Source organism: Podarcis pityusensis, assembly GCF_964106645.2.
Source record: "Podarcis pityusensis genome assembly, chromosome: 2".
Lineage (NCBI taxonomy): Eukaryota > Metazoa > Chordata > Lepidosauria > Squamata > Lacertidae > Podarcis > Podarcis pityusensis.
The window spans coordinates 35,181,944-35,195,519 of record NC_138029.1 but is presented as its reverse complement, the minus strand read 5'-3'; the positions used below and the strand labels follow the sequence as shown (position 1 = coordinate 35,195,519).

The window sequence follows — 13,576 nt, the reverse complement described above, 5'->3', positions numbered from 1 at the left end:
ATGCATAGAATTGTAGAGTTGGAAGGGACTACAGTGGTACCTCGAGTTACAGATGCTTCAGGTTACAGATGCTTCAGGTTACAGACTCCGCTAACCCAGAAATAGTACCTTGGGTTAAGAACTTTACTTCAGGATGAGAACAGAAATCGCGTGGTGGCAGCAGTGGGAGGCCCCATTAGCTAAAGTGGTACCTCAGGTTAAGAACAGTTTCAGGTTAAGAACAGAGCTCCAGAATGAATTAAGTTCTTAACCTGAGGTACCACTGTACAAGGGTCATCTGCTGCAACCCTCTGCAACGCAGGAATCTTTTGCCCAGCATGGGGCTCGAACCCACGACCTTGAGATCATGAGTCTCATGTTCTACCAGCTGAGCTATCCCAGAAGAGAACTTCTGGATCAGGCCAATGGCCCATCAACTTCAGCATCCTGTTCTCACAGGGACCAACCAGATGCCTGTGGAGAAGCCCACAAGCAAGACATGACTGTAACAGCACTCCCTCCGCTGTTAAATAGGAGAGAGGCTCTTTACACATCTCTTATTTAAATATACCCAGATGTTGCTGGACTCATAAGTCCTATCAGACTCAGCCAGGACAGCCAACCATCAGAGATGATGGGAGAGGTAGCCCAGGAACATTTGTAGGGCCACGGGCTCACCAGCTCTGATATAACTGCTCCATGTCCCACTACCATCTTGGTGAGAATGTCGGGGCAAGGATTTCTCAGTGGTGGCACCTTCACTCTGAAGTGCTCTCCCTCAAGAAGCCCGTCCATCCCCCTTTCCAACACACCTTCAGAAACGCCGTCAAAGCTTTTATTTTAAATATGCTTTCTGAAATGGTTTGATCCTCAGAGTAACTGCCTTATGATGATGCTGTTATGGTGTCTCAGTTATTTTTTAAGTTGATGTTGATGTTGTTGTTTATTAAATTTATATACCACCCTTTATCGAAAGGTCTCAGTACAACATTAGAAGAAACACATTACGAGACATCAATCAATAGCTGATAGTTTTATTTTGGTTCTTCGTGTTTAAATCATGCTTTCTGAGCTAGTTTTTTGGGGGGGAGGGGTGGCTTTTGTGAGCCTAAAATGTTGCAAATTAATCAATTAATTATAAAATAACCAGGCTATGGGTTGGGAAGTACTTAGGTAGTACCCAATGTACCAAACTTCTTTTCTATTTTAAATGATCGATATGCATTTTTCTTATTTCCTGGAAAACTGTGTCTTGGGTTGCATTGTCAAAAATCGAAGTGTAATGCAGCTTTTGGTACTGGTTTGCTTTTACTTTATTTCTGAGGCAATTTTTTACACGTAGCACAATTCTGTAAGAACTGAGAATTGCTTTCTCCAAGGAGGGCTTGATCTTAAACAAACAAACAAACAAACAAACAAACAAACAAACTCTGTTGTATACCCAGGCCCAGACCTATTGGCAATCTCATCAACAAAGCTGCAAACCGATGATCACTAGGACAGCAAGCTTCAGTAAAGGCTTAATAGCAGAATATAGTTGAACTCCACTTTTAATCAAGTGAGGGATACAACTGGTTCCCAACCAGTCTCTGGCCATGCTCGGTTGCTGTGGCTGCTGCAGGTGTGTGCCTGGGGACATGAGGACATGACATTAATGTTCCAGTACAACAAATCCATCCCTGCATCCGCAGATCGTTGTTTAACAAGCTGCTTTAGACTTCTGAATCTCTCTCATGGGATTCCTTCACAGCAGTGGAGCAGCGTAATCCACTGCTTATGTTGTCTCTTCTGTGCTTTCTTCATTAAGTGAAAATGCCTCGTAGGCACTGAGTTGAGATGTCGCTAACACCACAGGATGCACCTTTAATTAATGTGTGGCAGTATTCGCAATTTTTGAAAAGCAATCTGTTTCCCCTCAGTTCTGTCTGCATACTTCAGGGTTTTCCTTTCTTTCTTTTTTGATTGTTGTTGTTGTTGTTGCTGCTGTTGGTAATGTTTGTATGGTTGCAAGAACTCTGGTTCAGTAAAGAGCGACTGAGGGAAGCGTCTTGTCAGTGGTGGCACCCTGGTTGTGGAATGGTCTGCCCAGGGAGGCTTACCTGCCATCTCCCCTGATGCCATTTTGACACCATGCAAAGGCCTTTTATAATTTTCTCAGGCCTTTTACCTCAGTTGTGTTTTATCACGACTTGGTTTATTGTTGCTTGATGCTGTTCCATGTTCTTTTATTGTTTTAGTATTTATTTATTTTTGCGTGTTTTATATTTGTGTGTGTTTTTTTATACCTTTTGTAATGCAAGAACACACACTAAAATAGTGAGTAGTGATTCCTTTATGGAAAGTTGTATAAATTCTGTTATCTTGCACTGTGCAGTAAATGTTATTCATGTGTTTTGTAAGCTGCTTTGGCAATTTTATTGAAGGACAGTGTATAAACCCCTCAATATATATTGGGAATAATAATAATAATAATAATAATAATAATAATAATAACAATGTTTTATTATTTATACCCCGCCCATCTGGCTGGGCTTCCCCAGCCACTCTGGGTGGCTTCCAACAAAATATTTAAATACAGTAATGCATCAAACATTTAAAGCTTCCCTAAACAGGGTGGTTCCGAAGAAGAATTGGGATTTTTGAACAAAGCAGAATTTCTGAATTCCTTTATTCTTCAAATACATGCTCAAAACATAACGTTGCTCATGTAAGCTCCCATTTTCAGCATGTTACATCAGCAAACGACACTTAACAATTTATATTTACATAACTGCACTGTATTTTTCCTGCATTCATCATCTCATTTCTTCCCTCATTTCTGATCAGGCAGGGGAAAAAGACTGTAGCACAAACCCAGAGGCGTAGGAAGGGGGGTGCGGCCTGCCCCGGGTGTCATGACTGAGGGGGGCTGTGACAAAATGGCAGGCAAGTGGGTGGCACACCTCGCATCCGGTGGTGGCAGCTCTTCTGACCCAGCAGCAGAGAGCAGCCCTCCTCAGCCATGGTGAAGCAAACCTGACCGCAGGAGCTCTGTTGCCGGTTAATGTCTGACCTGGCTGCAGAGAGTAGAGGAGAGTGAGCAGCAGTTTCCCTGCCCCTCTCCTACCCTGAAATGTGGCACGTGGGAGGGCACCCTCTGTGCCCCACCACCCTCAGGATCGTCCCCGCACTGGCCAGCGCAGGCATATGCTTCACCGCTGCACAAACCATCCAGACAAGAAGAAGAAGAGTTTGGATTTGATATCCTGCTTTATCACTACCCTAAGGAGTCTCAAAGTGGCTAACAATCTCCTTTCCCTTCCTTCCCCACAACAAACACTCTGTGAGGTGAGTGGGGCTGAGAGACTTCAGAGAAGTGTGACTAGCCCAAGGTCACCCAGCAGCTGCATGTGGAGGAGCGGGGAATCGAACACGGTTCACCAGAGTACAAGACTACCGCTCTTAACCACTACACCACACTGGCTCCACACAAGCTTTGCCAGAGCTGCTAATGAGTCCTGGATTGAGCCTTAACGATAAACTGTCTGGTTCAGTGTGATGCGACTTATCAGAGCTGCATTTAGCCACCTGAGGTTTGAGAAAAGTCGAGAAAAGGCAATTAAATAGTTCCCAAAACCCTCTTTGAAGTTGCTAGCAAGCAGTAGCTTTTTCTTCACTGCTGACTGCATGATTTAATTGAAAGGGAATAAATTGATGAATGATGGGGAGCATTGGAAAAAGGGGCACCCACCTCTGGCTTCCTGGTTTGCACCTATAGACATGGTTAGGATTGAACTTCCAGTTGGACTAGTTGTCTCCAGCATCCTTGTAGCTTGTGGTTCTTGGGCATGGGATTGCCACTTTTCCCAACCGGCTGCTGTTTCTATACTGGCTACTTGACTTGCAGCCACTAGCACCTTATAAAATGAGCTCCTCCACACTGTGAAAAACTTCACCTGCCAATTTCTGAACAATCTCAAGCTCTTTCAAAACACACAGCTCCAGACGCTGGTTGAAAAACTGGCAATGTTGGTCAGATGCATGCAATCATTCTTTCTGAGTCCACCTCCCCAAAAGACCCCTTTCTCTGTAAGCACTTTTATGCACACCAAATGCTGAGGGTTTGTTGTTATTTTTATTCAGTAGACCCCAGCTTGACTTCAAGAAGCTGTTAAACCTTTGCAAAGGAAAGAAAAAGAGCTTAGCTGAGTTTCATCGTCTTTCTACTCATCACAGAACCATAGGCGATGGTTTGGGTTGGGACGATGCAGCGACAGCATAATAGTTACAAAGACAATGAGGGAATTTTGCCAGGAACAATTCTTCAAAGTCGTTCAGGACTGTGACAAAACAAACGGCATCTGTTGAAGCATTTGGGGTCTTGTACCTTTTGACTGTTCAAGGTACAACAGCCCTAATGCTGGCAAGTTATCCATCCCTTCTATGCAGAAGTGGCAACATTCTGTTATTAGTTTAGGCAGCAAAGAGCAGGATTGCCCCACATTTTGTGGTCAGAAGCTCTGCAGCAGCCGTGTCAAAGGGAGAAACCAAGAGGCTGAGATTTCCCCATAACTGCATCTCCACCACTGTTGAGATTCAGGAGCAGCCTTCAGTGGTCACCTGACTGAATGACTCCTAAGACTCTGAAGTTGAAGCCTGCTGCCATTCACCTTCTTCACTGAGTGACGCCAGGAATTACTGACAGGTCCTTAATGCCTTTCCTTACTCCATCCTTGGGCAAGCTGTGATCCTTCCTTATGTTCACCCAAGTCTTTCTTGGCACTTTTCCAGACAATGGGCATTGTACGAGGTGTTACAATGCAGGAGATAGGACATTATTTGTTTGTGGTTCATACTGCCATGGACACAGAAAATGAATCTCCACCTGCTTGACTCTTTGCTTAATAATTGGTTATGGCCAGTGTATTTTTTTATGCTGGTTATCCTGTGTTAGACAGAAGTTACTCAGCTCCATTGAAGGCAGGAAGTTGTTGTGCTTTCATACTATTTGCATACCCTTGTCCATTTGCTGTTCAACTGATCGTTTTGGCTTCATCATCATGCCTTCTTCTGACTCATCCCTAGGTTTCTTGCAAACTGGGGTGGTTGCTTTTGCATACTTTGCAGTTACTGGCAATCTCTCACCAAGTTTCACCTACACGGAAAGTTCACCTACACGGAAAGCATCCATCACCTCCTCAGCTTGCCTAATGACAGTACCAGCCCCAATCAGTCCACCTGCCCACCATCCCTTGCAGCATTGTGAAGGAAAAGCTTTTCGTAGTCTCGTAGCTGGAGGACTACCGGAGTCCTCAGTGAACGGCAACCGTCACAGGCAACGAGTGTGGAGAAAAGTCCTCCAGAAACTGAGTCTGCTGTGTGGATTCTGGGGCAAGCTTCAGGCACATGCTGGCTTCTGTTGTGCTGTTGTTGTTGTTGTTGACCCGGAACTGTTCCTTGGCCGGACGAATGGCCACCATGAATTGGCGCTTGAAGGTCTCGCTCAGGGCAATGTAGAGGAAGGGATTGAGGCAACTGTTGGCATAGCCCAAGCTGATGGCAAAGTTGTAGGCATAGAAGAAGGCCACGGAAGGGGTGTCTATGCCGAGATGCACTAGCTGAAGGATGTAGAAGGGTGCCCAGCAAATGAAGAAGGCAGAGCAGATGGCAACTGCCATTCGAGTGACCTTCTTGGTACGTACCCGGAGGCTCCTCTGGGGCAAGGGCACCACAGTGGTAGCCATATGCTGGAGGATCTTAAAGTAGACCACACAGATGATGAACAGTGGGATGGCAAAAGCGAGCATGAACTGGTAGATGGTGAACCAGTAAATATCAGTCTCAGGGTTGGGAAGCAAAAGGGCACAGCGGGCACTCCCATCCTCCAAAGGCATCAGCCCCGCGTACATCCACACTGGGATGATAGTCAGGAGAGAGAGGAGCCACACCAGGCCAATCACTAAGGCTGCCACACACGGCGTCCGGACGTAAGTGGACTTCAGAGGATAGACGGTGGCCAGGTAACGGTCCAAGGTCATGACTGTCAGGATGTTGGTGCTGGTGATCTGGCTGTTGGTGTCTAGAGCAGTGATGATGGTGCATAAAGGAGCTCCAAAATACCAGGCCCCGTTGCCAAGGAGTTGGTGGATGAGGAAAGGCATGCCCAGCAGGAAAAGCAGGTCCACAATGGAGAGGTTGAAGATGAAGATGTCGGGCACTGTCTGTTTGCACCTCAGCTTCTTCTTCTTGATAATGGTGTAGATCACAATGAGGTTCCCGACGATGCCGAGGAAGCAAATGATGCCGAACAAACTCGGCATGATCACATTGGTGTAGGGAGTCGGTCTTTCCACCACTGCCAAAAACAAACCAGAGAGAGAGAGAGAGAGAGAGAGAGAGAGAGAGAGAGAGAGAGAATAGTGAGTGTCCTTGCACTTTATAGCCCTCTGAGGCTATATTTGTTCGGACAGCCAGCATTCAGTTTCCCAACAGGAAGGGCCAATTTGTGAGCACCATACATTTAAGACCTTAGTTACATGTGTCAGAACAGAAGAGCAGACCCACTTCATCAGACTACAAGTTAATCTAGTCTGCCATCTTGTTTCCCACAACCAGATACCTTTTGGGACGTCCGCAAGCAGGGCGTGAGGGCAATAGTCTCTTCACATTGTTGTCCCCCATGTCACATAATGTGAAGCTAGCTTGTTAACTCCACGTGACTTCTAAAAATATCGCTGCTCAGTATCTGCACTGTCAAGGACGGCAGGGCTTTGGCACCTAATGTTTCCAAATCGCCTCAGCTCTATTCATGACTCAGGTGGCCAGATGCAAAGGAGGAAGCACTCCTAGAGCATTACTAGTTGTGAAGAGGCAATTGCAAATGAGTGCAGTTTACGATCTCTTCCCTCCCTCTCCTCCACCAAATCTGTCATGAAAAGACAGCTCTACACATCTATGGAAGGAGCAGGAACACAGGGAACTCCCTTACACCAAGTCAGACCATTGGTCTATTTTGCTCAATGTTGTCTACTCTAAACTGATGGGCAGCAGCTCTCCAGGATTTCAGACAAGCCATACCTAGAGATGTCGGGAACTGGACCTGGGACCTCAGATGCTCTACCAGCGGGCTACAACTCTGCCATCCTTTCCACATGATCTGGTCATTCACTGAAAATGGAAGCTGTGGTGAGCACCAATGGGATAGGGAGTGGACAGTGATGGGGAACCTGCTGCCTTCCAGATGTTGCTGGACTACAACTCCCATCATCCCAAACCATTGGCCAATGTGGTGTAATGGTCAGAGTGTTGTGCTAGGACCTGGGAGATCAGGATTGGAATCCCCACTCACTCATGAAGCCAGTCACTTCCTCTGAGCCTAACCTACCTCACAGGTAGGGTGGAGGAGCCATTATACCACTTTGAGCTCCTTCGAGAAGAAAGTGAGTTATAGATGCAACAATAAGATGATAAGATAAGATGATAAGATTGGCCATGGTTGCTGATAGAAGCTGGGGATCCAACAATATCAGGAGAGTCGCAGGTTCCCCATCCCTGGCGTAGAAGAATATGCTCAAGCAGCCAATTTTATGCAAATAACTGTTGTCAAGGGAGCAGAATCTAGCCTGCAATGGGTACAATGGTGCTTAGGTGACTTCCCTGCCAGGGACTTTGCCAGGAACCTCATTGTGTAGACCTTTCCTTCTTTAGATACCACACAACATGGAATTTACAGATCCAGTCTTTCTCTTCCTGTTTGCCCACTTTTCCACCCTAACAGGGCTCCTGTGTTTTTAACAGTTTCATGATAAACAGAAATTTGATTAGGTTAAGCTTTCCCCCGCATGGAGATGCAGCGATGGGGAAAGCATTGCCTGCTGAATTTCTTCCAGTCGCACCCGTTGTCAAAGTCGCAGAAGCTGGAGAGAGAGAGGAAGTTGGCAATTCTAATAGCCTGTTGCCCGCCTGCCTTGTGTCAAAGCAGGAAAACCTGAGCGTTTGCTAAAGATTAAGGCACTCTGCAAAAGGAAAAAAAGGGGGGAAAGAGCTCTGTGTTTTATCACTTCTTGGTTTTAAGATGAAGGGGACCAGACAGAGTGTATCTGAGTGATGGACAGGTATTAATTTTTGAATGGATATTTCAAGCTATCCAGATGTTTATATGATGAGTCATCCATCCAAAATGAAACAGTACACCCCCACTTCCCCTTGTAGGCATTTCCCTCCCTTGTCAAATTCAAGGCATAAACAAAAGACAAACATTGGCACAGTTCATTTCTAGGAGGCTTAATTGCCTTATCAGACTTAATGGGGCCGCATTTCAGTTGTGCGTGAACTGCAGTCACTCTTTCCCAGCTAGTTATTAATCCAGGGGAAGTGCCCCAGGGCTCATTACTGCAGTTTGATGGTATGATTAACTCTCCAGTCATACCCAACACTGTTTCCTAGCTTTCTTATTGCCTGAAGTCAGGAGGGATTAATTCACAGCCACCTTTTTGTACTCGACCCACCCATATTCAATCACCTTCTCACCTACTGGGTGACAGCATAGTTCTGTGGCTCCCCTACCTTGTTTTCCATGAATACCAGAGATTATTGGGAACAGTTCATCAGCTGGAAACCTGAACAACTTCAGGAACACAGCACAAACTGTGCAATATTTGGTCCCAGTCTGGAAGCCCTCGAAATGGAGACTAAGGACGCAGAGAGATGTTCAAACCTCAGCCGTTCATTTAAGATCTTTCTGCCTGAAGAGCCTGGATTTGCAAAGCAGGTCCAGCTGGAGATATTTTGAAGACACTGAGCAGCAAATACTTTCATCCTTCCCCAATTCAAGGCACTCAGTGCTCAAGGCTAGACAAGTTCTTGAGGTTTTCTTTTCTAAGCATTGTGCGAGCTTTGTGAAATAGACATTCTTATACCCATCCTTGCCAAAAAAGAAGACGACTGTCTGGGGGCCACCTATTTAAAATTACACAATAGGAATTCATGCTCCAAGAACTCCTTAAACCTCCCTGACCTGCTCATTGGGACAGGCGCTTCTGTAAGGGAACCTTATCTTGCTTCCAGTGCAATAAATGGAAAGAAACCCACAAATGTGAGATGCAGTTCATAGAATCATCCATGTGCAACTTCTCCTGAGAAAACCTGGATCAACTGAAATTCACTCTTCTACATGAGTCAATACATTACAGAGCTTTGGATGTGAGAAATCTGTTTTAAGATAAATCAGAGACATTATACCTCTGAATCCTGGTTTGCGGGGAACAGCAGAAGAGGGCTGTTGCCCTCATGTCATCTTGTGGGTTTTCCAGAAGCCTCTGGTTTCAACAACTGCTAACTTTCTGAATGTGAAGCACTTCTTGAAGGTACAGGAGCCCTTCCAGGGAACAAGCTGCCAAACTTCTGCATTGCTCATGTGTGACAGCTTGATGCAAAAGACACAGAGAGGGTCTTGGGTTTTGTACCCGTGACTCTCATCAGATGACACAAGGCAAGGTACATAGTCACTGTAGCTAGTCACCTCATCTTCCCACAGTGCCATCTGGCGTGCAGAGAGAGTGTTTAGCCCAAAGGCTGGTGGAGCTGGGCACAGAGTCAAGAGACAGCAGAGGAAACAGCAGCCACATGGTATAAGAAAATATAGAAACCATACAAAGGAGAAATGGACCTTTGGCATCAGTTTCACGCATAACATTTCCACTGTTTACCAGGTCTTGGAAGGAACAGTTCATTGTTATTTGTTTGGGTATAAATCTGCTTTGGTAGAGATCATATTCTGGGGAGGTTTCCTTTAATGTGATTAACACAGTTTAAGCATGAATTAAAATATATAGCATTTGAAAAGAAATGTTGTGGTTAGGGGGCTTCTTCCGAGTAGCAGTGGAGGCATAAGGACAAGGAAGGCACTGTCCCACCAAGATCAGTGTGTCTTCAGCCAGCCCTGAAGACCTATCACTGGTTCTGGCTCCATCTCCTGTTGACCTCCCTTCCTTCTGCCCCACCAGTCCTGAGGACCACCATCCTCCACTGGTGTGTCTGTATATGAAGCTTGACCAGTACCATAGCTTGGGTGGCCAGGGTGTGTGTGTGTGGCCCTGGGCACAGAATCTTGGGGGGCATGAACCAGGTGCCCCATGCATGCACCCAGTGCATGAGTCCCCTGTGTGAGCACAGAGGGTGTTCTTTACCCTCTGCACCCCACCCCACTCCCACCCACCACCCCATGCATGGGATGAGGCACACTTGGGGGTCAGAGGTCCTTGTGGATGACAGCACTACACCCTTAAGTTCGGCCATTCTTCTGCCACACTCAGTCACTTCCATTGATGGGGCAGGAACGTCTTTACTCCAATCAGTGAGAAGCTGCTTTGCGAAACTGGGCATCAGACTAGCATTTTATAACGGAGTCCAGGTTACATGTGCATTTTTGATAATGTAGCCTGAACACGGATTAGAAACCCAGCGCTGGAAATGCAATGAGTGCACAGCAACCAGGAGTGTGAACAGAGCCTAAGATTTCTTTCTTTTTCCTCAAGTGCCAGCCCTAATTTTTAATTGAATTCAACATGGCATATATGGTTTCTCTTCCAACTCCAAGGTTGGCCTAAGGCATTTTGCTGCCTGTGAAGGAAAGATTCCCACTTTTGCCAACACTCTACCCCAAGTCAAGCAGATTGGCCATTGAATTTTACTTCAACTATGGCAGCAAGACAGTATCAGCTTCAGTATCTGAATACCAGCAGGCTTGCTTAGGCAGTCCAAGTGGTGCCCTGGTCTAAGGTGTGCACACCACTGCTAATCTCTTCTCCTGCCAAATCCACACACACCATTTTACCCTGTTATTGCTATCAAGTACCATACATAATCCGTAGCATGAAGCTAAGGATGTTTACTCAGAAGTCAAGTGAAAGTAGGACTTACCATCCAATCTTAAGCAAGCTCAGAAGTTAGTGTGGTGGTTTCAATGGGACTTGTTTCCTGGTGAATACAACCTCACCCCCTAGTAAATATATATCAGATTGCAACCTTTTGCACTCAGCTTACCTATCTTTAAATCAGACACAATATTCAATCCCCCCCACTACAGATAAGATAAGTCACTGGTGCCTTGAGTATTTGTTGTCAGCACCAGAGTTAGCAGCAGCAGGAGTAGAAAACTGCATGGGTTTTTAAAACATCATAAACATCTTAAAGCATTATTGAGATTAACATGTGTGAGTCATTCAATTCCTAAACCACTCATTTTTAAAAAAACATTTTAAAAATTCATTTTAATGTGAGCTCCTCCACGAAGTGAAAGGGCTTTGTTGCAGATAGTTTATGCACATATCTGGATCAGTCAGTATGCTTGAGATTTCTTTTGTGAGCAATAAATGAATGGTCTGTGTTGTACAGTCAAAACAAATAACTTTCAATTGAATGCCCTCAGAAGCATTACCTGCTGCATCTTAAAAGAGCCTATTGAAAGCAAGCCGGCAAATGGATTAGGAGCCTTTATTATTAGGCTGAAAACCTTGCTAATTTTTTCTTAATATGAAACATAGAGGACGGCGTCTACAGCGGAAAGGTTTGGGGGTTGTTTGAAGGGAGTAATCCAGGACATGAATGCTTTTCATTAAGACTGTTTCCTGTTAGTCTGCAAGGAGCTGTTATTGCTCTCCATGTGTTCAGCAGAGACACAAACCCTCGGAAGCCGTAAAAAGAGGTGGCACTCCATGCCCCCCTCCCACTTTATTCCATTCACACCAGGGGTAGCCTATGTGGTGCCCTCCACATGTTGTTGGATTAAACATCCCTTCGGCCCCAGCCTATGCTGCCCAGCCATTTCCCATTAACTTAGAAAAGGGAATGTTGCCTACATCAGGGGCAGCTAACCTCTGCCACCCCCCAGATGTTGCTAAACTACAACTCTCCTCAGCATGGCCAGTAGTGATGGGAGTTGTGGTCCAACCACATCTGGGTGATCTCCACCCCCCACCCTCCTTTGAGGCACTTCTGCAGGGGCAAATACTGCGCCCTCGGGAACAAAAAGACCAGGAAGCACACCGAGGGAGTTGTCCGCCGCCTCTGGTGCTGAAGCGAAGCCATTTCCCCAACCTGTTGCACTTTCTGAAGTACTGTAGGGGTGAAGCGAGGCAGGAGTGGGCGGCTCAGGCAGCACAGACATCATTCCCAAAAGTGAGGCTCTAAACCCCACGATCCGTTCTGTAAGGCAAGCTTTGATAGTGACTCGCTTCCATTTTTATTTATCTGTTTTGCCTTAAAAAAAAAGCGCGCACCCATCATTACCAAAGCCACTAAATGGGAAAGAACCGGAGAGCAGCGAGCTGCTGGATTTGGACAGCTTTTGAACAGGCAAGAGAACCAATTTGGTTTTTGCTACCTGTCCCCGCAACAAGAAGGGGAAAAAACCTTTCTCAAGAAAAGTTATCCAGCTTGAAGCCTCCACCATCCTTGACTTACTTGATCTGTTCCTGGCGGGGAAGTCGGAAGAATTCATTGGGAAGGAGGCTCCGGAGCAGTTCTCCACGGCCATTTCTTCCCCCAAGAGGACAACCCAACACCTGCCCGCCTCGCTGATGGCCTTTGCTGGTGTTTTTTCAAGCCTCCAACATCGCCCTCTGACCACTTTGAGCCACGGCTCAGCGGAGCCACCTGGGCGTCTGGCCACTTCCTTCTGCAGAGCGAGCTCGCTTTGGGGGGGCGAAGTAACTTGGGAGAAGTTGCGGGGAGGTGGAAATCGACGAGCCGATCTTCCGATCGCACAGAAATCTGCGGGCGACTTGTCTGGATGCTTGCAGAGCCGGAGATGGTCTGCGCGCCTGCCGATCGGAGCGGAGCCTGCGTTTTAAGAAGTCAAGCCGGAGCCTGCGTTTAGGAGGCGGGCGCACGTGTGTGCGTGTGTATGTTGGGGGCGGCATCTAGTTGCCTCCGCAGAGGCTGAATCGCAGGCTGCAGCCGGCAGGGAAGAAGCCAGATTCATTCTCTCTCTCTCTCTCTCTCTCTCTCACACACACACACACACACACAGAGAGAGAGAGAGAGAGAGGGAGGATCCTTAAGCGCTTTCTAATAAGGTACCCGGTCTAGCGATGCTGTCTCCCTCGATCTGATGACTGACATCAACTGACAGCTGACTGCATCCGACGCGCCAATGGGGCTGGGGGGAAGGCAGCGGGTGGACGCAAAGGGGGTGGGGGCTCAGCTGGGAGGGGAATGTGTCCTGAATTATTATTATTATTATTATTATTATTATTATTACCCCGCCCATCTGGCTGGGCTTCCCCAGCCACTCTGGGCGGCTTCCAAAAAAATATTAAAATACTGTAATACATCAAACATTAAAAGCTTCCCTAAACAGGGCTGCCTTCAGATGTCTTCTAAAAGTATGGTAGTTGTTGTTCTTTTTGACATCTGGTGGGAGGGTGTTCCACAGGGAGGGCACCACTACCGAGAAGGCCCTCTGCGTGGTTCCCTGTAACCTGACTTCTCGCAGTGAGGGAACCGCCAGAAGGCCCTCGGTGCTGGACCTCAGTGTCCGGGTAGAATGATGGGGGTGGAGATGCTCCTTCAGATATACTGGACCGAGGCCGTATAGGGCTTTAAAGGTCAGCACGAA

General features: G+C 46.6%; 1 protein-coding gene across 2 annotated transcripts in view; it reads right to left on the bottom strand.

The window, feature by feature from the left end:
* LOC308470549 (melanin-concentrating hormone receptor 1-like) overlaps positions 1 to 12,859 on the bottom strand; it is a 146,776-nt gene extending 133,917 nt beyond the window's left edge. The window contains exons 1-2 of one of the 2 annotated variants that reach the window (XR_013982473.1): positions 12,421 to 12,859; positions 3,196 to 6,313 (exon numbers count right to left, since the gene is read on the bottom strand). Coding sequence is in view for 1 of the 2 variants with exons in the window: in XM_080993979.1 (XP_080850105.1) it covers positions 5,271 to 6,313; positions 12,421 to 12,493 (1,116 nt within the window). In the remaining variant the exon portion in view is untranslated. Of the gene's footprint in view, positions 1 to 2,545; positions 6,314 to 12,420 lie in introns of those variants that run through there. The other variant, XM_080993979.1, reaches the window with a different exon arrangement.
* Positions 12,860 to 13,576: the final 717 nt, after the last annotated feature.